Source organism: Sorex fumeus, unplaced genomic scaffold (genome assembly GCF_029834395.1).
Source record: "Sorex fumeus unplaced genomic scaffold, SorFum_2.1 ptg000063l, whole genome shotgun sequence".
Taxonomy (NCBI): domain Eukaryota; kingdom Metazoa; phylum Chordata; class Mammalia; order Eulipotyphla; family Soricidae; genus Sorex; species Sorex fumeus.
The window spans coordinates 51094961-51120870 of NW_026606120.1; the positions used below are offsets into that span (position 1 = coordinate 51094961).

Sequence of the window (25910 nt, forward strand, 5' to 3'; positions counted from 1 at the left end):
ATGAATGCAATTAAAGCAAACATCTTAATCACTATATTAACTCTATGGTTCCCATCTTCCCTTTCCCACCCCCTTTTGTCCTTTTCTTATTATTGAGTCACCATGAGATAAACCATTACAAAGCTGTTCATTATTGGGTTTCCGTCATACAACGTTCCCAACACACATCCTTCCACCAGCGTACATTTCCCACCACCAACTCCTCCCTTCCCCCCCCCTTTTTTTTAAAGTATAGGGCTGAGTAGATGGTTCTTTTCTTTTTATTGAGTCACCATGAAATAAACCTTTACAAAGCTGTTCATTATTGGGTTTCCATCATACAACGTTCCCAACACACATCCTTCCACCAGCGTACATTTCCCACCACCAACTCCTCCCTTCCCCCCTTTTTATTTTTAAAGTATAGGGCTGAGTAGATGGTTCGAAGGACTGGAATGCATGCTTTGCTCAAAGGAGCCCTGGATTCAGTTCCCAGCACTGCATGATATTCAAAGCATATCAGGGATTGACCACAAAGTACCTAGGCAGAACTTGTGCCTGGGTATTAATGGGTGTGGTCCAACAACAAACAAAGACTACAGATCTGTAGTTTTGCAGAATGCCTGTGCTATTGGATTGTTGTGACTGTTACCCTATTGTTAGGGTGATTTGGTGAACATGAAACGTTTCTGAAATGATATGTTTGTAAGTCATATACACAAGATATAGGTTTGATCCCTTGGTTAGGTGATACTAATTTTTCTTCTGGAGCAATTACTTCTTCCTTTAATTGATTTAATTATGGAATCTATGGTCATACATAAAAAAGGGATAACTGTCCTTAATTCTATCAATAGCTTTATGTTTTTGGTTTTGTCAATACCCATAGTTACCCATAGGAATCACTTTTCCAGTGCTCCTGGGGCAGTCTAGTACCAGGGATCAAATCTGGTCCTCCTGCTTGCAAAGGTTACACTCCAGCCCATTGATCTCTTTCTCTCTAGCTCTAACTTTACTTTTCCTGCTTGTGTTTAGGGTGGTTAGGGGTAACTCCTAGCGATGTTTGTTTGACCTTATGTGTTGCTACAAATCAATTCAGAGTCAACTGTTCACAGGACAGAAGCTTCACCAACCCTTTATTATCTCCAGCCCTTCTCAGTTTTCTTTTTTAAGGGGCTTCACTCATCAGGGACCTGTTTCCATTGATACTTAAAATCTGAGGTATAGGCCTAATGGCTCAGTGCTAGAACCCTGCAGTGCTAGATCTCCCAATAATCTTTTCTGGTATTTTTGTTGGGTTATGAGGGTGATTGGGGGAATCACTCAGAAGTGCTCAGGGATCAGTGGGTCACCATGTGGTGCCAAGTATCAAGCATAACTCCAGTCTACAAAACGTGCTCTAGTCCTTAGTTCAGTCTTCCTTGTATGCCAAGAAACTTCATTTTTTTTGGTGATGGTGGTGCTCATGAAAAGTGCTCAGGGCTTAATCCTGGCTTGAAACTCGGGGATCTCTCAGGGGAAGCCAGGGTGTGTCAGGGATTAAATTTGGGTTGGCAGTGTGCAAGGCAGATACCCTGCTATTCTCCAGCCCTTCAGGTAGCTTTTTCGCCCATTATTTTAGCATTGTACATGAATGGTGTTTGAGTAAGTTACTTTTTGGCAATTGCCAAATAGTAGCTACTTCCATGTGTATTGCCTTTTTCCTATGAAGGAGAGTATCTCTTTCAGGATTTAACAGTACATATGAACAATTTGTATTCAGTTTTTTAATCCTTTCATGTTTTTGTTTGTGGGGGGTTTGTTTTGGGACCACTCTGGGCAATGCTTAAAGGTTACTCCTGGCTCGGCACTCAGGAATCACTCCTGGCGGGACTCAGGAGACCATATAGGATACTGGGTTGACAGTGTGCAAGGCAAGTGCCCTGTTTGCTGTACTCTCTCTACAGTTCCCTTTATTTGTAATTTCTCTTATTTGATCTGGAGGAGCCCTCCAAGCAAGAGTTCTGTGCCCTTTTGACTTTACTGTTCAATTTTTCAGCCTTATCCTTTGTTTCCTGTGTTTTGTAATGGGCTTTTTTTCCCCTCAAGAAATCTTGTTTCCTTAGTGTAGGAACCATATTTGTAAGCCATAATCTAGGGTGTTAGGTGTGTTAAAATTCTTTTCATAAACTGACAGGAAATCAGATTGTCTACTTAAGAATAATAAAAATTGGGGGCTGCAGAGATAGTACAGTGGGTAGAGCCCCTGCCATGCACATGACAGACCCAGGTTTGATTCTCAGCATCCCATATAGTCCCCTCTTCCCCCCGCCCCCCCCCCCCCCCAGCACCACCAGTAGTAAATGTAACTCAGACTCAGGAGTAAAACTGAGCATCGCTATGCATATCTCCCAATAAGAATAATCAAAATTGGGAGGGGTGGAGAGAAATATTTTCATGGGTGCTACACTTACCTTGCATGCAAGTGATCCAACTGCACCCAGTATGGTCCCTCTGAGCACTGCCAGTTGTGGCTCCCAAATCTGTGGAAAAAATGGTGGAGATACAGTATAGGGTTTAAGTCCCATACCTTTTCAGCCAACTCCCTGTTCAATCTACATCACCTTGTGGTCCTCTTACCATCATTTGGTGCATTCTTAGAAACACCTTAAGGACTGCTGTAGTGAACCAGGAATTCCTTGAACTTCATTGCATTTTCTCATTGGCTAAATGCCACTAGGAGTAGTCCCTGGAATCTGTGAACACTGCTTGAGAGAACATCAAAAAAAAAAAAAAAGAATAGCCATGGGCTGGAGTGATAGTACAGCGGTTGCATGCGGCCAACTGGATTCAATCCCTGTTGCCCCATACAGTCCCCTGAGCACTGCCAGGAATCATTCCTGAGTATCGCCAGGTGTGGCCCCAAAAACAAAAAAAATAAAAAGAAATAACCAGAATTAGGCCAACGAGATAGGAGATAGCTCAATGAACCGTGCAAATGCTTTAAAATAACCAAAATTCAGAGGATCTTAATGATAGTATAGGTGTTAAAGCATGTCTTACATGTGTATGATTCCCTCATTCAGTCTCCAGCACCAGGTGTAGCCTGGCATTTCCCATATCCCAGTAGTACAGTGCCCAAAGAGCATTGTATCCACAGGCCCTTAAAATGAACTGCTGGCTAATATTGGCCAACAGTCTCTGGGAGTATGTTACATTTCAAGATGAAGTTAACAGTTACAAGCTGCTGCAAAACCTTTGAAGAAATTTATACAATTATACATATTTTTTCGGAGAGCCCGGCAAGCTACCGAGAGTATTCGATATGCCAGACACAGTAAAAACAAAGTCTCCAGTGGAGACGTTACTGGGCCCGCTCGAGCAAATCGACGATCAACGGGAGGGCCTTTACCTTTACCTTTACCTTTATACATATTTTTAGATTTTTATTAAGGACCACTGAAGGAATAGAAGAGACTGACCTCTTTGACTTCTGTGATACTCTGTCTACTTTAATTGGGTGACTTATAGAATTCTAATAGTTTATTCATACTTCACAGTTTTAAACTGTGCATCATGTTTTTCAATTAGGATCTGAAGGATGACTGGCACAGAGTTTTTTTTAGTGACCAGATTATTTCAGATTTTAAGTTTCAAATTGAAATTCCAAATTAGTAATTTAATGCTGCCAATCAGCCTTGTGAATTTAGAAAAAACAAATAAGCCTTAGGAGTGCTCCCCTAGCTTAGTTAGTAGAGCATGAGACTCAGTTAAACCTTAGGTTCCAGAGAGATAGTATGGTTGATAGGCTACTTGCCTTACAAGCAGCCAACTCGGGCTCCACCCCGCCCACCTCCAGATCCTATATGGTTCCCTGAGCCTCAGTGCAGTGCCAGGAGTAAACCCTGAACGTTGCCGGATGTGCGCCCCCACCCTTGTCCAATTAAACCTTTAAACACAGTAATACCGAGTAACAATCATATTTCTTATCTTTATGCATTATTGTAAATTCAACAAAAATAAAATCTATTCACATTTTCTCCTTTATGCAACTTGCAAATTTTTCTGATATTAATGACTTTATTTTCAAAAGCAAAAACCATATTTGAAAACTTCAAATCTCATTTTTTATGAGGCAAAAATTTATATTATCAAAGGTAGAACTGTCCTTTTGAAACACCATTAGTTTACTAACATATTAATAACATATTTTTGATGATTAGCCACAATATAGAGCTGGATGGCAATCTTTCATACTGGTAATCAACTACATAATATGGTATAGCATGTGCAAATGTATGTGCTGAAGAACTCTACAAAATTTAATCAAAACCCACTTTCGGTTTGTTAAATAATTTCTTGAGATCCTCTCTGCATCCTTGTGACCAAATATGATCTCTTCAGAATTAAATATAAATTTCTTCAAAGGTTTTGCAGCAGTTTGTAACTGTTAACTTCATCTTGAAATGTAACATACTCATTGAAAAAGTTATTTTTAATTAGTTAAGGGGCTGGAGTGATAGCACAGCGGTAGGGCATTTGCCTTGCTCGCAGCCAGCCCGGCCGAGCTGGGTTCTATTCCTCTGCCCCTCTTGGAGAGCCTGGCAAGCTACCAAGAATATCTTGCCCGCAGGGCAAAGCCTGGCAAGCTCCCTGTGACGTATTCGATATGCCAAAGACAATAACAAGAAGTCTCACAATGGAGATGTTACTGGGCCCGCTCGAGCAAATCGATGAACAACGGGAGGACAATGACAGGACAGTGACAGTCTCTGGGAGAGGCTCCTTGAGTACTGCTTAGATCACACTTCCCAAAAAACAAAGTATAAATTCAGAAGCCATGTAGAAAACATGCACGAAATACTTCACCATATTAGAGTTTTGAAACCAAGAGCCAGGGGCTGGGTGTGGTTGGCCTCGGTTTGACCCCACTGATTATTTTCTCCCCCCTCTCCCCCCCTACACCTTAAGCACCACTGGGTGCTCCCCTCTTGAAAAACACAAGCTAAAAGAAAATTAATTTTATTTAGTACTTTGGATAGATGTCTCATTCCTCTTAAGTTAAAAGATCATACTAAGTAAAAATAAGAAACAAGGTTGGGGATGTAGGTCAGCAGTAAAACATTTAAACACTTTCCTTACACATACGAGGCCATGGGTTCAATCCCTAGCACTGCACCTAAAAGGGTGATAGAGATAAAAAGAATATTTGGGACCAGGGTAAGTACTTAACGGTCTAGAATGTATGCTTTGCTTGTAGGAGGTCCAGGTTTGATTCCTAGCCCCTTGATATTCTGTGTACCACTAAACATAGAAGCTAAGTACTACCAGGTATGGTCAGAAAAAGAAAAATGCCATAGCCCAACACAAGAATAAATGAGTCAGGATTATCAACATGTTTACCAAATATTTTTTAGCATATGTATGTGATCCTTTTTTTTGTTTGTTTAGTTGGTTTTTTTGTTTTGTTTGGGGGCCACGCCTGGTAATGCTTAGGGCTTAGTTCTTGCTCTGCACAGAGGAATCACTCCTGGAGGGCTCGAGAACATACAAAGTGTCAGGAATTGAACCTAGGTTGGCCACATGCAAGCAAACACCCTCGGTACTCCAGACCCTACATATGTCATTCTTTTTTTTTTTTTTCTTTTTGGGTCACACCTGGCAATGCACAGGGGTTACTCCTGGCTCATGCACTCAGGAGTTACTCCTCGTGGTCCTCAGGGGACCATATGGGATGCTGGGAATCGAACCTGGGTCTGCTGCGTGCAAGGCAAACGCCCTACCCGCTATGCTCTCTCTCCAGCCCCCTACACATGTCATTCTTAAGTAAAAGATTTTCATGTAATAGTACACTGAGGGTCAAGGAGATAGTTCAATAGGGCCAAAGCAGGAGGTTTTGTTTATAGTAGGCCCATGCTCTATCCCTACCCTAATTACTACCCATGTAAATATATAAGGGAACCATGCACAAGAGCTTAATTAGAAGTTGAAATTTAGTTTATGAGTGTATTATTCAAATGAATAAAGGTATCTTTATTTTTTATTAAAGGTCCATATCTATTTGTGCTTGAGCCTTAAGGTGCCAGGAATAATCCTTGAACTTGCTAAGCATGTGCTCTACTACTTGAGCTATATCCTCCATTGAAAATTTTATTTTACTTTTGTTTTTTGGGCCACACCTGGAAGTGTGGGACGATATGAGTTGCTGGGGATCAAATACAGATCATCCATTTGCAAGGCAAGGACCCCGCCCACTGTACTATCTCTCTGGCCGCCACAAAGTTTGCTTTAAAAAATAAGAAATTTAGGGAGTTGGAGAGATAGTACAGTGAGCAAGGCTCTTTGACTATGATTGACCAGGGTTTGATCCCCAGCACCTCATGGTGTACCACAAGCACCACTAGGGGATCCCCTAAACAAAGAGCCAGGAATAAGCCCTGAACATTACTGGGTATTGCCTCAGCCTCCTCTCCTAGAAATAGCACAGCGGTAGGGCGTTTGCCTTGCACGCAGCCAACATGGCCGACCCGAGTTCGATTCCTCCACCCCTCTCGGAGAGCCTGGCAAGCTACTGATAGTATCTCGCCCGCACGGCAGAGCCTGGCAAGCCACCCGTGATTGTATTCGATATGCCAAACACAGTAACAACAAAATCTCCAATGGAGACGTTACTGGGCCCTCTCGAGCAAAATCCTAGAAACAACATTAAAAATACCTTTTTTTGGAGCTGGAGAAATAGCACAGCAGGTAGGGCGTTTGCCTTGCACGCGGCTGACCCAGGTTCAATTCCCAGCATCCCATATGGTCCTTTGAGAACCACCAGGAGTAACTCCTCTGAATGCAGAGCCAGGAGTGACCCCTGTACATCGCTGGGTGTGACTCAAAAAGGAAAAAAAAAACTTTTATGTCTTGTTCAAGTGATAACAGCATAAAAACTAAGATTTGAGTCTAGGACTTCAAACATACAAGACAGGTGTTCTACAACTGTGCCATATCCAGTCCAAAGGCAAATACTTAAGTGTCAGAATCATTTGGTGTTAAAAGTCAGACTTTTGAAGTTAGATTATTTGTATTCACTTGCTACCTCTGGCTAACTACAATGTGACTTTGTTACTTAACCTCTCTGCTTCAGTTTCCTTTTTTGTAAACTGTGATATCCATGAAATTATTGAGAAGATTAAGCGAATTATGTATACAGCATTAAAATGGATATTGGAGACCAGAGTTTTATCTTTCATATCACATTGTCTTTTTCGCACCAAACCAGGAATGGACTCTCCCCACATCCAAAAATTAGGGGAGACTGGAGTGATAGTACAGCGGGTGGGGCATTTGTCTTCTTCGTGGCCGACCTGGGTTCAATCCCCAGAATCCCATACAATACTTCAAGCACCACCGGGAGTAATTCCTGAGTGCAGAACCAGGAGTAATCCCCGAGCATCAGTGGGTGTGTCCAAAAAAACATCTCCAGATATGACCTAAAGACAAAACAAAAAACAAACAAAAAGTGGAGTGGAAATAATACAAATTACATACATGCCACCTATCTATGGCATGTAAAATCATTCTTGGAGTATAGATTTATTGAATCTTTGGTATTTTTTCATTATTTCCTGAAATGTTTGAGTTACCTGTGTCAGGTCCCTCCAGGATCTTATATTTTTCAGAATGTTGACTATTATAGTGTACTGATCTAGAATAAAGCTATCTAGTGCTAGTATTCACAGTAGTTCAGGTATTTACAGAGAAAGTAGATTCTGCTCCAGAGTGCTGGTTCATGCTGTAATCTCAATTTAATACCAAGCACCACTAGGGATAGTCCCAGTACCATTTGGTGTGTGGCTGACCTCAGTTTGATCTCAGGTTCTACATATGGCCCTCTACATATGGTCCTCAGAGCACAGAACCAATTGTAAGCATCTCCAGATATGACCTAAATACAACTCCCTCGCCACATACACAGAATGACTTAACTACAGCTTAGTTCCTGTATACATATTTATAATTAATATTTAAAACTTAGAACTTCTGGGCTGGTGATCTAACTCATGGTAAAATGTATACTTCATTTGTATGAGACCCTGGGTCTGATCCCTAACACTGCCCCAAAAAAAGAACAAAAAAAATCAGTTAAAAATATTACTAAAATTTTATACTTTAGACATTCTAAACCTTAAATGTTTAAAGTTCCATTTGTGAATCTGAGAATATAGTATGTGTATTTGGATGCATATATCAGACTGGTTGAATCCCTGACATGTCTCTCTGAGCACTGTGTGGTGGCTCTCTCATCCCTGGCACCACAGAGCCAATCAGTACCTCATTTCTTAGGTCTATGTATTGAATTGCTGACCCCATTGGCCAAGAATTGCAGGGAGTGGCCCCAAAGATTTGAACACAATTTGGGATGTTCTCCACCCCCAAATCAAAGTTATAATTGGGTAGGTACAGTAATACAATATTTCTGTTGCAATAATAGCACTAGTGATTAAAGCAAATCATTGCTTTTGTCAGGTATTGAGTGTAAATATATATATATATATTTTTTTTTTTTTTTGGGTCATGCCCGCCGATGTTCAGGGGTTACTCCTGGCTCTGCACTCAGGAATTACTCCTAGTGGTGCTCTGGGGACCATATGGGATGCTGGGAATCAAACTTAGGTTGGCCATGTGCAAGGCAAATGCCCTACCCACTGTGCTATTGCTCCAGCCCCGAGCGTAGGTATATTTTTAAATGTTGAGTATGTAAACTAGTTTTTAACTTTTAAGTATTATAAATGCTTATTAATTAAAGATGTAGAATTTGTGTACTTACAATGACACACAGGTTACTTTAAAGTGTATATGTTTGTCTAACAGGCGCTTACAGCTTTTAGATGGGGAATATGAAGTAGCCATGCAGGAAATGGAAGAATGTCCAATAAGCAAGAAAAGAGCAACATGGGAGACTATTCTTGATGGGAAGGTATGAATTGCTTAGAAGGTTGAGCACTTTATAGTTATGAACTCCCATTTTGTGTTTTCTCCCCAAGTGTAAATTCATGTTAAAAAAAGAAAAGTTCTTAAGTTTGATATTTTGAAAAACATAAGTAAAACTCTTCTAGTCAGTAATGAAAGGCATTATTCTTCAAGCCAGAGTGCCAGGTTTAAATAGCTATATGGTATCTGGCAAGATATTAATATTAAGATGTTAAGAGTTTTTCATCAGTAAAATGAGACATAAAATTGATGGATTGAATGGGTAATATTAAAATGACTGGAGAACATGCATTGCATATGGGAGGGACACTTAGGTTCAGTCCCTGGCATTGCGTGGTACCCCAAACATTAGGGCTGTGTGTCTCCTGCCTTCCTGCCCTGTTAAAATGAAATAATAAAATATGCTTAGCTTTTTCCTGACATAAATTAAGTGCTCAATAACTGTTAATTGCTATTTTAAACCCCATTCATATTAACAGCAGGTAAGAGATGATTAGTAATGAATTTATCCACAAATCTGCAAAATTAAGAAAAGAGTACATTTTAAAGGAAATTTCCGAGGAGCTAGAGCAATGGTACAGTAGGTGTGGTGCTTGCCTTGCACATCCCCAACCTGGGTTCTATTCTTAATACCCCTTATGTTCTCCTGAGCCTGCTAGGATTGATCCCTCTGAGCAGAGCCAGTAGTAAGCCTTGAGCACCACTTGGTATGACCCCCAAAACAAAAATAGTCAGTGGCTGAACAAATAGCAGTACTTCTACATTTAAAAAGAAAAGGTTCTGAGGCTCAGAGCTATAGTACAGTGGTAGGGTAGGATGCTTGCTTGACTTGTGTTCAACTTGGATTCCATCTCTGGGACCTCATGTGGTTCCCAAACCCCACAAGGAGTGATCCCTGAACTTAGAGTCAGGAGTAAACCCTGAGTACCATTGGGTGTTGCCCAAAAACCAAAAACAAGGACAATTTCTGAGACTTAAGAAGTAAAATACATTTTATTTATTGGTACATTTATTTCTTGAGCAGAATAATAATGCTATTTATTTCCAAATAGATTATTGTGCCAGCAGAAGCAAAACCATGAATAAATTTTTTTTTAATCCTTAAGATTAATATCAAGTTGGGGTCAGAGAGATAGTATACCAGGTAAGGCACTTGCCTTACACGCAGCTCACCTGGGTTTTTTCCCTGGCATCCCATATGGTCTCTTAAGCACTGCCAGGAATAATTCCAGAGTGCAGAGCCTGGAATATCCCCTGAGCATTGCTGGGTATGGTCCAAAAATAATCAAAAACAAAAACAGCAAGTTAAGTTTTAGTATCAGGATCCCAGTCCTAAGAGATAGTACAGCAGGTAGGGCTCCTGCCTTGCATGTGCCCAACCTGGGTTCGATCCTCATCATCCCATATGGTCCCCTGAACACCACCAGGAATAATTCCAGAGCAGATCCAGGAATAATGAGCATTGCTGGGTGTGGCCTAAACTGCTGCCCCCCCCCCCAAAAAAAAAGAAAACTTTTAGTATCTAACCGGAGCAGTAGTATTGTGGATAGGGCGCTTGCCTTAAATGCTGCTGTTCTGGGTTCAATCTCTGGCATCCCATATAGTCCCCAGAGCACACCAGTAATAAGCCCTGAGCACTGCCAAATATGGCTCCTAAAGCAAAGAAAAGGACTATTCAAATACATCTTAGTGATGTGTATATGTTTTAAGAAATTTATCATACGGACTTCAATGATAGTATAGTGGGTAGAGCTCTTCCTTTGCATGAAGTCGACACAGGTGTAATCCTTAGTACACTAGATGCTATCCCAAGCCCTACCAGGTGTAAACCCTGAGTTTAGAGCTAGGAGTAAACTCTGAGCGCCAATGGGTGTGGCCTAAAAACAAAAAGAAGAAGAAATGCATTATGTGAATGTCGTAGTTTTACACAAACTAGAATATACAACAGTATATATTATACATGAGGTACATTTTTGACCAAAATATCATTAAGCAACACATAATACTTTGATAGAAGGGTAAGTTGTTATAACCTTACAGGAGGGTGGACAAGCGTAATGGATAAAACTTAATTTATGTGATGGGGATGTAGATCAATGATAGAGCACTTTCCTTGCATGTCTTAGCTCTTTTAAGATCCCCAGCACCAGACACATAAAAATGCTGTATTTGTAGTCATTAGAAATTAAATTCCACTTTTAAAATTTTTTTTACAAGGTAGAAGTTAGTCAACTAAAGAAGTGTAAATAAAACCTCTAAATCAAAAAATTTTAGATAGGGGTACCAGAGAGATAATACACTGGGTAAGATGCTTGCCTTGCAAGCTGCTGACCCAGGTTCAATCCCCATCCATTCATATACTCTGTTGAGCACTGCCATGAGAGCAGCCCTGGAGCAGAGAGCCAGGAATAATCTCAAGCACCACTGGGTGTGGCCCAAAACCTCTCACCTCCTATATATATATATTTTATTTCATATATATATGAAAAATCTGGCAACACCTTAAACTTAAGAGAAGGTGACAGGATAATTTTTACTCAACAATATCCATACTCCCTATTTTCCTAAAATAGTATTATTTTAGAAAAAATTTTTTCTAAAATTAAATTTAATATTTTTCTAAAGTAATAATCCCTTTAGATGAGGAATTTAAATGTATTTAATTTTGGGAATGAAGCAATAGAACCCAATGGGTAGGGCATTTGCCTTGCACGTGACCCCAACATCTCATATATGATCCTTTAAGCACTGCTAGAAGTAACTTTTGAGTGCAGAACCAGGAGTGTCACCTGAGCATCACAAGGTATTACCCAAAAAAACCTCCCCCCAAAAAGATATATACATATTTAATTTCATTATGCTTCCTGAAGTTTTTTCTGCAGGTATTTTATTCGTATTTTAAATTTGTGTTTAAAATACAAATAAGTAAAAAAAAAAATACAAGTAAGTTCCTCCATACAGAAATAAGGATTATATTAGTTGTTTATTTTACCCCAAAATTGAGACATAAAACGGGCAACCTTTTATATACCATTCCAATTGGCTTCCTTTTAGAAGATCTGTGGTTTGGTTTCCCTTTCGTGGTTCCAAGCATCAGATCTAGGACCTCACAGTTGCAAGACTAGTGTTCTGTCCTGACTCTGTTTTTTTTCTTCGAGTGTGTGTCATATGATTTATTAAAGCAGTCTCATATAAGTTATATTCCTTAATAAAATCTACTGTTCAAAACAAGTTTATGCGGTAAACTTTTTAGTTGTGAGGGAGGCACACCTGGCTGTGCTGAGGGCTTATTCCTTGCACTTTACTTGGGAATTTCTCCTGCTGCTGTTGGAGGACCTGATGTGCTAGCCAGATTCAAACGGGAATTGGCTGCATGCAGGGACACACCTTGATCCCTGTACTATTTCTTTGGCCTGCATAATAGCAGTTTCAACCTCAACCTAGACTAAAATAAAGTTTTAAGAGGATTATTTCCAATAAGAATGTAGGTTTGGGGGCTGGAGCAATAGCACAGCGTGTAGGGCGTTTGCCTTGCATGTGCTGACCTGGTTCGATTCCCAGCATCCCATACGGTCCTCTGAGCACCACCAGGGGTAATTCCTGAGTACAGAGCCGGGAGTAACCCCTGTGCATCACCAGGTGTGACACAAAAAGCAAAAAAAAGAAAAGTAGATTTGGGGATTAGAGTGGTAGTATGGCAAATAGGGTACTTTCCCTGCATGCTCCCTACCTGTGTTCAACCCCTAGCACCTGGTATGATCCCCTAAACTTCAGAAGTGATCCTCAGGCAGAGAACCATGAGTAAACCCTGAGCACTGTTGTGTGTGGCCCCAAAACTAAAAATAAAAATTTAAATATGTAGACTGTATGTCAATACATTTAATGAAATCTATTGAGATTTGGTGAAGATTTTGTTTTTGATGTGGTGCTAGTGATCAAACTCAGGGACTCATTTACAAGGCTTTCGCTCTACCACTAGCTACGTCACTGACTCCACTGAAACGTCATTCAAAGAAGGAGTATTAAAGAGTCTTTGAGATTCTTTGGATTTCTTATATATGGACTGAAAAGTAAAACTAGAAGTAAGAAATGCTAAGGTTTTAAGCAATAAGGTAGTTTAAGATACATAGTTGGGGCCGGAACAGCAGTATAGAAGGTAGGGCACTTGGCTTGCATGCAGCTGACCCGGGTTCAATCCCTGGCATCCCATATGGTTCCCAGATCACCACCAGGACTAATACCGGAATGTAGAGCCAGAACTAAGACCTGAGCTTAGCCAGGTGTGGTCCCAAAACAACAGCAACAACAACTAAAAAATAAATAAGAGTATGTAGTTGGTGATAATGGGACTGAGTGGTAATACAGCAGGTAGGGCATTTGCCTTGCACTCAGCCATCCTGGTTCAATCTCTGGCACCCTCTATGGTTCCCTGAGCACCATGAGAATTAATTCCTGATTTCAGAATCAGGAGTAACCCTTGAGCACTGCCTGGTGTGGTTCCCCCATAACCTCCTAAAATATATATAGTCGGTAATAAACAAAAAAAGGAGTCAAATATAATTTCAGAAGCTGGGGTGATAGTGCAGCAACCTTGCATGCAACCTACCTGGGTTATATTCCCAGCATACATATGGTCCCTCAGGATCACCAGGAGTGATCCCCGAGAGTACCTCCTCCAATAATTGTGCATTTGTGTATACACAAACACACACACACAGATGTAACAGCAATCAAGGAAAATTACTAATTTCCATTAAAGAAAATTATCAGTCATCTGAGAACATGGTTGCAAACTGGAGAGCTTTCAGAGTATGTTTAAATATTTTGAACTATTTTTATATGAACTATAGCAGCTTAGGCCCTGCAGCTGTACTTGGGTGACTCTAGAGGACCATGATGTGCCAGGGATGCTAGACATGTGCCCTACCAATTAAGCAATGTCCTGCTCTATTGTTTTTAATAATATTCGAATTATTTACCAATATAACAAAAATGAGAAGATTTCTGTGAGAACTTGAGTTTCTGACAAAATATTCTCTAGGCCATTGTTCGTGCTTGGCAAAAATTCAGCTGTTGCTGATAAGTGGCTGCCACTTTTGATAGCCTGAGGCTCTATGGTAGTAAAGTGTGTACTGCACCATGCCATACTTTACTTGCCTGATGATCCTATACATGTTTTAAATTTTTCAGAAAACTTATTTAATTCAAATTGACTTAATGTGGTTTTATTTTTTAATTCCTACAATTTCAGTTCTTTATATGAATCTTTACTTTTTGTGTGTTTGGGATTTTTTTTTTCCAGAGGCTGCCTCCATTTGAAACATTTTCTCAGGGACCTACGCTGCAGTTTACTCTTCGATGGACAGGAGAGACCAATGATAAATCTACTGCTCCTATTGCTAAGCCTCTTGCCACTAGAAATTCAGAGAGTCTCAATCAAGAAAATAAACCTGGGTCTGTTAAACCTACTCAAACTATTGGTAAGAGATACTGCTGTCTAATCATGCTTTGTAGAATTATGTAAGAAATTTCACTTGGCTTATTAGACAAATTATTTGCCTTGGTAAATTAGGATTTTTCTTTATCAAATGTGATATTTGTGTTGAAGTACAAATCAGTATTCTTGTATCCAGAACTTTTGTCCCAGATATGTCTGGGAATTTTGTTTATTTAGAATTTTTGTTTATTTTTTTACTTTTTGGGTAACACCTGACGATGCACAGGGGTTACTCCTGGCTTTGCACTCAGGAGTTACTCCTGGAGGTGCTTAGGGGGACCATGTGGGGCGCCCTACCTGCTGTCCTATCACTCCAGCTCCATACTCAGAAAATTTTAGACATACTGTATGTGTCTTATATAACATCTACATAATAAGCACATTAGAGATAGTTTTATGTCCATTTTTGATTGTGTATATGTGCATGCATGCACGTGTGTGCATGGTGCATGCATGCATCTGTTTTGTCAAGAATCAACCCAAGGTTCTTTACACATGCAACACATGTTTTTTTTACCACTAAGTACCATCCCTGGTGCCCTAGATCAAGTTTTTTTACTAACCAAGTTTTCCTCAAGAGAATTCAGTTGGATTTTAGAGCTTTTAAAATTTTGGAATTAATAGCTAGGGCTTTTTATCAGGGGATAGGAATGCAAAATTTTGTAGAGAATTCAGAATTTAAATGTTTTTACTATTTTGGTAAAAGACCATCACGAATCAAGTTTAATTAGGTTAATAAATACTTTGGTGCATATTTAAGAAGAAAAATATTTACAAACAGAATTTGCTCTGCTGAGTGAAAGCCAGGTTGCAGTGTTCTGTCATTTTGTATCTGCCAACATTGCCCTTGTCCTGAGGGCATTCATGTGCTTTTATTTAAATCCTTATAATTCTTAAATCAATTATTTACTTGGTGCCTGAATGATAGTACGGTCAGTAAGACCCAGATTTGATTCTCAGTATCCCATATGGTCCCTTAAGCGCAGCCAGGTATGACACAAAAACAAAAAAAATATTACTTATTTGGGGAGCCAGAGCCATAGTTTAGTTGATAAGGTGCTCACCCTGTATGTAACCAACCTAGGTTTCATCTCTAGCATCTAATATGGTACACCAAGCACTGCTACGAATAACCCCTGAGCATCACCAGGTATGGCCCCAAAACCAAATAATTTTTAAAAATTTTTTGAGGGTTTTTTTTTCCCTTTTTTTTTCTTTTTGGGTCACACTCCGTGATGCACAGAGATTACTTCTGGTTCTGCACTTAGGAATTACTCCTGGCAGTGCTCGGGGGACCATATGGGATGCTGCAAATCGAACCTAGATGGGCTGCATGCAAAGCAGACGCCCTACTCTCTGTGCTATCACTCCAGCCCTGAGGTTATTTTTTGCAGGGTTAGGACATTCTCAGCTGTTCTTAGGGGCTACTCCCAGTCAGTGCTCAGGGCACCATGCAATTCCAGGGATCAAAGTAGTACTCCCAGGTGCTTTGCATGTGATCCAGTCTTTGAGCCTTAATCTCTCTTGCTCTGTCCCAGTATACTCTTAAGACTCGTGAGGTTGAATAGATTTAAAAAGTTGCACAGAAACTTGGTTTTGTACCTAATTAGTTAGATTAGAGAAAAATGAAAACAATTTAAGTCTATAAAGAAATATCCTAAAATTAGTACCATTATCATTGGGATATGGCAAGATGTTTCCAAAGTGGGTTTTCCACTTTGGGAACACTTCTCCACATTCATCTCTGATGAATGATCCCAGAGGGCAGTGATAGTCAGTTAAAATTGGAGAGCTGCTTCAAAGGAGTTAGTGTACATGGTATGCATGCTGAAAGCTCCAGTTCAATCCCCAAGACCACATGGTCCCTCAGACACCACTGGAAGAATTCTGTGGTGAAGAATAAGGTGCATTTTATAGGGAGCATAGAATACATTTTTCCTGAGAAGAGGGTAGTGAGGCAGAAAAGTTTGATTCCCTTTAATGTGGAATGATGCAAATAATAAATTGGGGAAGTAAAACACACCCCTTGGTGTGCTCACAGTCTACTCACAGTGAGTTGCTCGGGTATTGTTCCTGGCATTGCTGACTCCATGGAATATAAAAAATCAAACTTGAGACTTCTGCATGCAGAGCGACACCCATACCTTTGAGCTGTCTACCAGCCCGCAAGTACATCTTTTATTTTTGATTTTCTTAAACCAACACAGGCAGATGATTGCTCACTGCTGTGTACTGGCAATATATCCAAGATCAGTTAAATCACACTGGTCTTATGGTGTTTAAAATATAATAGGGACTACATATAGTTATGATGAACTCACTTTTATAGTGGTTTGTAACTTAAGTAGTTTTTAAAGGGGAAAAATCGGGATTGAAACGACAGAACATGGGGCTGGAGCGATTGCACAGTGGGGAGGGCATTTGCCTTGCACATGGCCAATCCGGGTTCAATCCCCAGCATCCCATATGGTCCCCCGAACACCGCCAGGAGTGATTCCTGAGTGCAGAGTCAGGAGTAACCCCTGTGCATCTCTGGGTGTGACCCAAAAAGCAAAAGAGAAGAAGAAGAAGAAGAAGAAAGAAAGAAAAGAAAAGACAAAACAGGAGGTAAAACACTTGCCTTACATGCAACTGACCCAGGTTCAGTCTGTAGCACTACGTATGGTATCCTAAATACCAGGCCACGTGTGGTTCAAAAACCAAAATTGAATTGGAGAAATAATAAAGCAGTTACTTGCCCTGCTAGAAAATGACGAGGTTTAATCTCAGGAGTAAGCCTGAGCACAGCTGGGTTTGCCCTATAATAAAGTGGGGTAAATCACTCTTGCCAATAAAGACCCTAGTATCTGAGACCCTTATGTTTGTTCATTAGGGGAATGATTAGTTTCTGTTATCAATAGAGGCTTGGAACAAAATTATGTGTGATAATAAAAGTAGAATTCTCTGAAACCGGTTTTGTTTTTTTTTTTTTTTTGGAGCCATAATTAGAGGTTACTCCTTGCTTCATCTCTGGAATTACTCCTGGAAGTCTTGGGGGACCGCATGGGATGCTGGGGTTGAACCCAGATTGGCCATGTGGAAAGCAAACGCACTGCCTGCTGTACTATCACTCCAATCCTGAATTCTCAGAAACTTTTAATATTTTTGTGAGAGGTACTGTGTGAAGTAAAGTGTGTCACAGGTTCCTTGCTATGATGTACTTGGTGGCTGAGAACTGCTTCTCCGGCCTCCCAGCAAGGAACAGAGATGAGGGACCACAGACCGAGTTAAAATGGCCGCTTTATTTCAGAGCTGTACTTATAGAACATCTGAGGAGGTTCATGAAGGGTTGCGCGTAGCAATTATACATAAGTGTGGTTGAACAGTATCATAAAGCCCTTCCTTCAGGGATGTTCTTCTAGGAGATTGACTCAAGGACAAAATCTCATCTAAGGGGATCCAGTACTCTAGATCCCTACTAGGAAATCCACTGTTGGGTGGAATTAGACTGGAATTACAAGGGTCTATTGCTTTCTCCTTCCCTTACCTAGTAATCCATTTAAATAGTCATCTTAATAAAATTTCTAGTCATTTTGTCTGAATACAGACATATAAACTTAAATGTTGACTCTTCTTAGGACATCTCGCTATATATTCCAGACTATAGTCCTTTCTGAACCCCAGCAGGGCCCTTATTCAGTCACTTTTTTGGGTCTTGTCGGGATTTGGTCTGTAACTGTGCTCTTTTGTCTTTTCTTTTCTTTCTTTTTTTTTAATTGAATTACTGTGATATACAGTAACAAAGCTTTCAACACCCATTCCTCCACCAGTGCACATTTTTTACCACCAATGTCCCCAGTATTCCCCCATTCTACCCCTCCCCTTGTCTCTCTGGCAGACAGTCTCCCCCATACTCTTTTGTATTGCTTGTTATGAATAGTATAAGATATTGCATGGCAGCAAGAGCGGCTGCACTCTCCTGGAATGATAAAATTTTAGATAATTAGGCTATGACTGTGCTCTTTTTTTTCCCTTTCTTTTTGGGTCACACCCAGCAATGCTCAGGAATTACTCCTGGCTTTGCACTCAGGAATCAGCCCTGGCCATGCTCAGGGGACCATATGGGATGCTGGGGATCAAACCCAGGTCGGCCGTGTGCAAGGCAAACGCCCTACCCACTATGCTACTGCTCCAGCCCCATGTGCTCTTAATTATACTTCTTATGGCACTTGACTCTTCCCCTTCCCATGCCAGGGTAGCTTGTGGCTTGCCCTGGGTTCATCCTTATCCTTTGCTGGGATGTTCCTTACTTTAAGTCAAGTAAATATGACGGATGCCCAGGAGTAAATATTATTCGGAGTCAGTTAACTACCATGTACAAAAGCATAGCATTAACTGTCTTCCTGTGTCTATACAAAAAAGGACATTGCTCCTAAATAAACTTTGAAAAGGACATAAAAGAAAGAGAAAAGCAATATATGTACAAAATTCAAAGCCCTTAGAAGATTTGACCTACAGGTTACAAGATCTGATTTGGGGATATGCGTGATTAACAGATAGGAGAAGAGCATAAAGGAGATGTTAAAGATAAACACAGAGGATTGGGAGGGCCTAGTGGAATTGGATGTGCCTTGGGAGCACTGCCATGAAAATAACTCAGTAAGCCTAAACTGGGGATGGGGAGAGGCAAGGACAAACCAAAATGCTTAGAACTGTAATCCAACAGTATAGGGACTGCAGGTGTGATTGAGGTAAAACGTTTTGATGAAGGCAATTTTCTTGGGGTGATTATCTCAAGGAGATAGTCTTCTAGGGACTATACTGAGAAATTCTCCAGAGACAACAAGCATCTATATTGTTTTTCCCTTTCCCTTGCTGCTAGTACATATTAAACAGTTAAGTTTGCTTCTTATTAATACTTGCAGTTATTTGGATAAACACAGTAAGAGACACAGATTCCAAAACTTATTTTTTCAGCGGGGAAGGCAGGGGTTCGGAGAGCCAGCTGGGCTTTTACTGTAAATCCCAGGCTAAGTTATCAGGACAGTTTAGCATTTCTTACCCAATGGGTTCTCTCTTTTTAGGTCATTATGGCTTGTATCAAGACCATGCTTTATGATTTCTAGATTGTCCCATATCGATGCCAGGGTAGCTTTGCTGCTTGCCCCGGGTCTATCTGGCGGTCCCTTGGTGGGACCCAGCCTTTTTGGATGTTAGGAGCTATGGCAACTGAGCCTGAGTCAAGTAATTGTGACAGATGTAGATATATTTTAACTCCCTTTCTTTTGGGGTCACACCGGCAAGGACATTACTTAAACATTACTGGTCTATGTTTAAGCATAGAACATTGCTCTATTGAAAAGGATGATAAAATATGATACAGAAAATGATATGCTCTACAGAAAAATATGCTCTATAGAAAAATACCCTATAAGAGAAAGAGAAAAGCAAATAATTCACTGAAAATACAAAATCCAGAAGTTTGACTTTATAAGCAACCAAACCTGACTTGGGGAATTTAGTAGCTAACAGAAGGAGAGGTAAAGCACACAGGAAAGGTTAAAGATAAACTTGGGGGTGGAAGAAGGGGCAATTCACTGATGAAGACTGAAAAAACACTTAGGGTTAATATCCAGCATCAGTATTTTTAGAAGCAAGTGTTTTCACTAACTGTAAATAATACTCCATTTCAGCTGTTAAAGAATCATTGACTACAGAGCTGCAAACAAGAAAAGAAAAGGATACTTCTAATGAAAACCGACAAAAATTAAGAATATTTTACCAGGTAAACCTGACTGACCTTTAATTTTTTGTGTTTGGGACTGAGAATTAAACTCAGTGCCTCACATGCAAAGCAAATGTTCATCACAGAGCGACAGTCCCCAATCTGTTTTTTTTTTCTTTTTCTGTTTTTTTGTTTTGTTTTGTTTTCTAGAGGAATCCCGTATATGTTACATCTGAGTTTTTTTACATTTATATAAAGAGAGAGAATGATTCTTTGACACTTCTTTTCTATCTTGAGACAATATGAGATTTGTTCCATTGTGGTGTGGTTTTTGTTTTTCAAGTTCCTTTACAACAACAATACAAGACAACAAACTGAAGCAAGAGATGACCTACATTGTCCTTGGTGCACACTGAACTGCCGCAAACTTTATAGTTTACTCAAGCATCTTAAACTCTGCCATAGCAGATTTATCTTCAATTATGTTGTAAGTAACTTTTTTTTTAAAACCAGGAACATTCATAAGACAATGTGACTCATAAAACTCCATGTGATTATTTGGTAAATGCATCAGTTACAAATATTTGCCTAATGTATCTGTTTTGATTCATCCTCATGCCAGCTCTTTAGTAATTTCCTTATTCTCGACCAAACTGTTTCTTATTCATACGAATTAATAAGTAGCACAAGTCAGGATTTTAACACAAATGTTTTAGTTTCCAGGGGCTGGAGCGATAGCACAGTGGGTAGGGCTTTTGCCTTGCATGCAGCCGACTTAGGTTCGATTCGCAGCATCCCATGTGGTCCCCCAAGCACTGCCAGGAGTAATTCCTGAGTGCATGAGCCAGGAGTAACCCCTGTGCATCGCCGGGTATTCCCCCCCCCCCCAAAAAAAAAGAAAAAAACCTCTCACACACCAAAAAAAATTTCCAGTTTTCTGGTTTCCTATTCACCATGCTGGTATGCTTTGCTTATTTTACTATATATTTTTTCTATTTTTTTTTTTTAACATTTTAAAATATTAAGTACTGTTGGGGCCGGAGCCATAATACAGCAGGTAGGGTGTTTTCCTTGCACGCGGCTGACCTGGGTTTGATCCCAGGCATCCCATATGGTCCCCCAGCACTGCCAGGAGTAATTCCCTAGTGTAGAGCCAGGAGTAACCCCTGAGTATCACTGGGTGTGACTGACCCAAAAAGCAAAAAAAAAAAAAAGGTACTTTTTGTTTGAAGGACATACCAACTTGTGCTCAGGGTATATACACAGGTATCTCTACTCAGGGATCATTCTAGGTCATGCTAGGGAAATATGTAGTGCCAAGGATCAAACCCAATTTGGCTTCATGCAAGGTACCTTACCCACTGTACTAACTTCCTTGCCCCCCCCCCCTTTTTTTTTTTTTTTTAGTTTGATGTTTTAATTTAAGCGAAACTTAGAGAATTCATATATATGCATATATGATATGTATATTTCCTATAACTTTCTTAAAAATGTTCTAAGAAGATATGCATAAAATCCTCTATTCACCTTAGATTATCTTATTTTTATTGTCAAATTAGTTGACAGTATACCCATTGTAAAATTTAAAATAATATATAGTAAAAATAAATTCCCCTTCCATCTAAGACATCTAAAGTAGGCAATCTCTTAAGCATTTCTTCTGAAAACATTCTATGCTAGTGCCTAATGTAGTATGTTCTTTTCATTTTATTTTTTTAAATTGATTCAGTGTGAGGTACAGTAACAAAGCTTTCATGTTTGAGCTTTGATCATAGAGCCATCAAACACCCATCCCTTCACCAGTGCACGTGTTCCACCACCAAAATCCCCAATATCCCTCCCATACATACACACCCTCATTCCACACCTCCTCTGCCTGCATGGCAGACTATTTGCACAAAACTCTCTTTCTCTACTTTACAGTCCTTGATATTTCAAGACCAGTCCCACCACCACTCATACCTGCCAAAAAGGCAATGCTAGACGATGTGTTTTGTATTGCTTGTTATGGATACATATAATGTTGCAGAAGCGGCTATGCGCTCTAGAAATTCTAAAATTTTAATAATTAGGGTCTGAAGAGATCGCTGCAGCAAGTTGCTCAGGTCCGAAGTTTGTTTGTGTGTCATGGCCGTGAGGTATTTTAAGTAGTCGGTGGCCGGAGGTGGTGTCAATCTCAGAGTCCCGTTGGGGCAGTGGGAAGGAGAAGGGCCCACTCCTCCCCTGTCCCATGAGGCCTGGTATCTGCCGCCACCACCACTTGTACCTGGAGCTTGTCGCTGACTTGTAAAAAATGGTGGGCTCCTAAAGAGCAGGTGGAGGGATGGCACTTGCCCCAATCTGGAGCAGCCCAGCAGAAAGGGCATATTGCAAAATCAGGGCCATCTCTGCAGCAAGTTGCTCAGGTCCATGGTTGGTTTGTGTGTCCTTTTGTTTGTTTGTTTGTTTTGGCACCATACCAGTGGTACTTTGGAAATACTCCTGGTGTGGTGCTCTGGCAGTTCTAAAGGAACTACACAATGCCCAAGATCAAACCTAGGTTTCCTTAGGCCAGAGTAATAGTACAATACTTAGGGTGTTTGTTTTCTACTCAGCAAAATTGGGTTTGATCTCCCACCATCCTACATGGTCCCCTGAGGGACCATTCCAAAGCTAGGAATAAGCCCTGAGCACCACTGGTTTTAACCTAAAACCAAAAATAAACAAAAAACAACCCGGATTTCCTTTCCATATGCAGAGCATGATTAGTCACCCTTGGAGCTATCTTTTAAGCCCCTACAGGCAGTTTTGAATAATTTAAATGACAGGTGTTTAAAATAGGACAGTTGATATTTTCTTTACCTAAACAGAGTTCCATTTTTGTTGCAGTATCATCCAAAAGGTGCTAGGATAGATGTTTCTATCAATGAGTGTTATGATGGCTCCTATGCAGGAAATCCTCAGGATATTCATCGCCAACCTGGGTTTGCTTTTAGTCGCAATGGACCAGTAAAGAGAACACCTATCACACATATTCTTGTTTGCAGGTAAGGACAAAGTTCATTTAACAAATCTTTATGTTCTGCCTTTCATTGATGATAAGATGAGTAAAGGAGCTGTCAGGTGGGAATCATTATTAACTGAGTACTAAGGTATAAAACTATTGTATTTTTGTCATCATCCCAAATGCCTATCTCTGCAGAGGTTTTCTGACTTCTTAGAAAAACAATTTTTTTGTCACACCTAGTTCGGGGGTGTGTGTTTTTTTTTGGTCACACCCAGCTCAGGCTCTGTATTCACGAGTTACTCCTGGTGGTACTAGGAAACCATATGGGATGCCGTGAATTGAACCCTGGTCATCCTCGAACAAAGCAAACACCCTGTCTACTGTACTATAGCTCCATCCCCTTCTTAGAATATTTTTTTGGTTTGTGTTTTAAATGTTACTATCACTCGGGCTGAAGTAATATAGTGGGTAGGGTGTTTGCCTTGTACATGGCCCGGATTCGATACCCAGTACCCTATATGGTCCCCCGAGCCTGCCAGGAGTGCAGAAGTAAGCCTGGAGCACCACTGGTTGTGTCCTCCAAAAAAGAAAGGGATGTGAAATACAAAGAATGTTTGAGTGATGTAAACTATAAAGAACACTATCCTTGACAATTGTCCATTTGACACTATTTTTAGATGGCATATGGAACTGTCTCTCTTTCCATTCTTCATAGTCCTAGTGGTGTGTTCATATTAAGAAGGTTAAAGTAACAAGGGAATTTTTCAACTTTGTGAGATAATTTTTGGATTAATATATCTTTGTAATCAGTATTATAGTGTTCTTTGCGAATATGCTTAAATGGCTTAGGATATGTAATCTTGATGTTTAGGACTTATTTAGTTCCTTAACTAGTATTCTTATTTTAGTTCCTTAACTAGTATTTCCTTTCTCCTTTTAACCAAGCTTATCTTTTTGGTTTTTTTTTTTAAGGCATCATGATTTACAATCATAACTATGTTTGTCTTTTAAAAAATATTTATTGGGGCCAGAGTAATAGGAGAGCAGGTAGGGCATTTTTCCTTGCATGCGACTTACCTGAGTTTGATTCCCGGTATTTCATATAGTCCCCTGAGCCTGCCATGAGTAACCTTTGAGCATTGCCAGGTCTGACTCCTAAAAAATACCCATGTATGTGCATATGTATATATTTATTGATATATCACTGATTTGCAGTACTGTGGAATTTCAGTTTAGCTTCACACCTCCACTCTTATCACCAAAACAACCCCTCTACTTTACCTTTCATTCTCCTTTTTCATTTCCCCCTGTTAAATGTGATATTTTTCAAAGTGCTTTTTTCGCCCTGTATTTCTCAAACCTGGGCCTGGAGCTATAGCACAGCGGGTAGGGCGTTTGTTTGCTTTGCACACGGCTGACCCAGGTTCGATTCCTCTGTCCCTCATGGAGAGCCCGGCAAGCTACCGAGAGTATCCCGCCCGTATGGCAGAGCCTGGCAAGCTTCCCGTGGCTTATTCGATATGCCAAAAACAGTAACAAGTCTCACAATGAAGATATTATTGGTGCCTGCTCAAGCAAATGGATCAACAGGAGGACAGTGCTGCAGTGCTATTTCTCACACCCACAATGACACACCTTTACAATGCTGGGTTTAAATCAACAATAGGCATGTTTTCCATTATATTCAAAGAAAATTCTTAAGTTTTATAATTATATAGAGTATTTCTTCAGATACAATTGTTTTATGGTTTTATAAAAAGCACATTATTGCCTAACTCAACTCATAATCATGTTATTGAGTGCTTTATTACATAAAACATTTCTTTTCATTAGGCCAAAACGAACAAAAGCAAGTATGTCTGAATTTCTTGAATCTGAAGATGGTGAAGTGGAACAGCAACGAACATACAGTAGTGGACACAATCGCCTGTATTTCCATAGTGACACCTGCTTACCTCTTCGTCCACAAGAAATGGAAGTAGATAGTGAAGATGAAAAAGATCCTGAATGGCTACGAGAAAAAACCATTACAGTAATTATTATCATTGTTAATATGTGATAATTGTTTTTATGGGGGTTGCTCCCAAGCAATACTAATTGAACCTAGATCCCTGTGGTGATTCTTGGCCAACTAGGTTCATGGTTTAATGTGAGGTCCCTGTGGTGCCAAAGATCTCCTAGGCCCTCGATTAGTGCTCAGTGCTTCTAGAACTGCCTCCTGCAGTGCTCAGGATACCATGTGTCAGTTAGGATTGAATGAATTACCTGTTCATCACCTTACATCAACCTTAACTCCTGTACTATCTCTATGGCCCCTGATAAAAAAACATCTTTATCATTAAATTTTAATGATATTAATGACTTAATATGAACTAATTGTACAGATACCCTTTATAAATTAAGGAATTTAGGAATCAATAGTATTACAATTGTGTTATTTAAAAAATTGTCAGCTAGAAGGGCCAGAGAGATAGTACAGCTGTAGGACACGTAGCCTTGCATGTAGCTAATCTGGGTTTAATATCCAATACCACATATGGTTTCACAAACCCACCAGGAGTGATCCGTGAGCACTGCCAGGTGGCTCCTCCAGCTAGGACTGGAGAAGTAGCTCAGTGATCTTGGAGCACATATTTTGTGCAGGAGTTCAGAGTTTGATTCCCAGGACCATTCCCTTGAGTACTGCCTAGAGTAGTCCCAAAACCAAAAAATGAAAAAAGTTATCAATTAAAGGGTCAATATTTCCGTTCTAGGAGCCATGCATATGGTCTCAGAAGTGGAACATA

The 25910-nt window shown here is 40.1% G+C and overlaps 1 protein-coding gene across 1 annotated transcript in view; it reads left to right on the forward strand.

The window, feature by feature from the left end:
- Positions 1-25910, forward strand: part of SUZ12 (SUZ12 polycomb repressive complex 2 subunit) — a 75743-nt gene that overhangs the window by 42108 nt on the left and 7725 nt on the right. Inside the window, exons 9-14 of the mRNA XM_056126850.1 lie at positions 8818-8923; positions 14240-14417; positions 20107-20198; positions 20482-20625; positions 23007-23164; positions 24958-25156. Coding sequence (XP_055982825.1) covers positions 8818-8923; positions 14240-14417; positions 20107-20198; positions 20482-20625; positions 23007-23164; positions 24958-25156 — 877 coding nt within the window. The remainder of the gene's footprint in view (positions 1-8817; positions 8924-14239; positions 14418-20106; positions 20199-20481; positions 20626-23006; positions 23165-24957; positions 25157-25910) is intronic.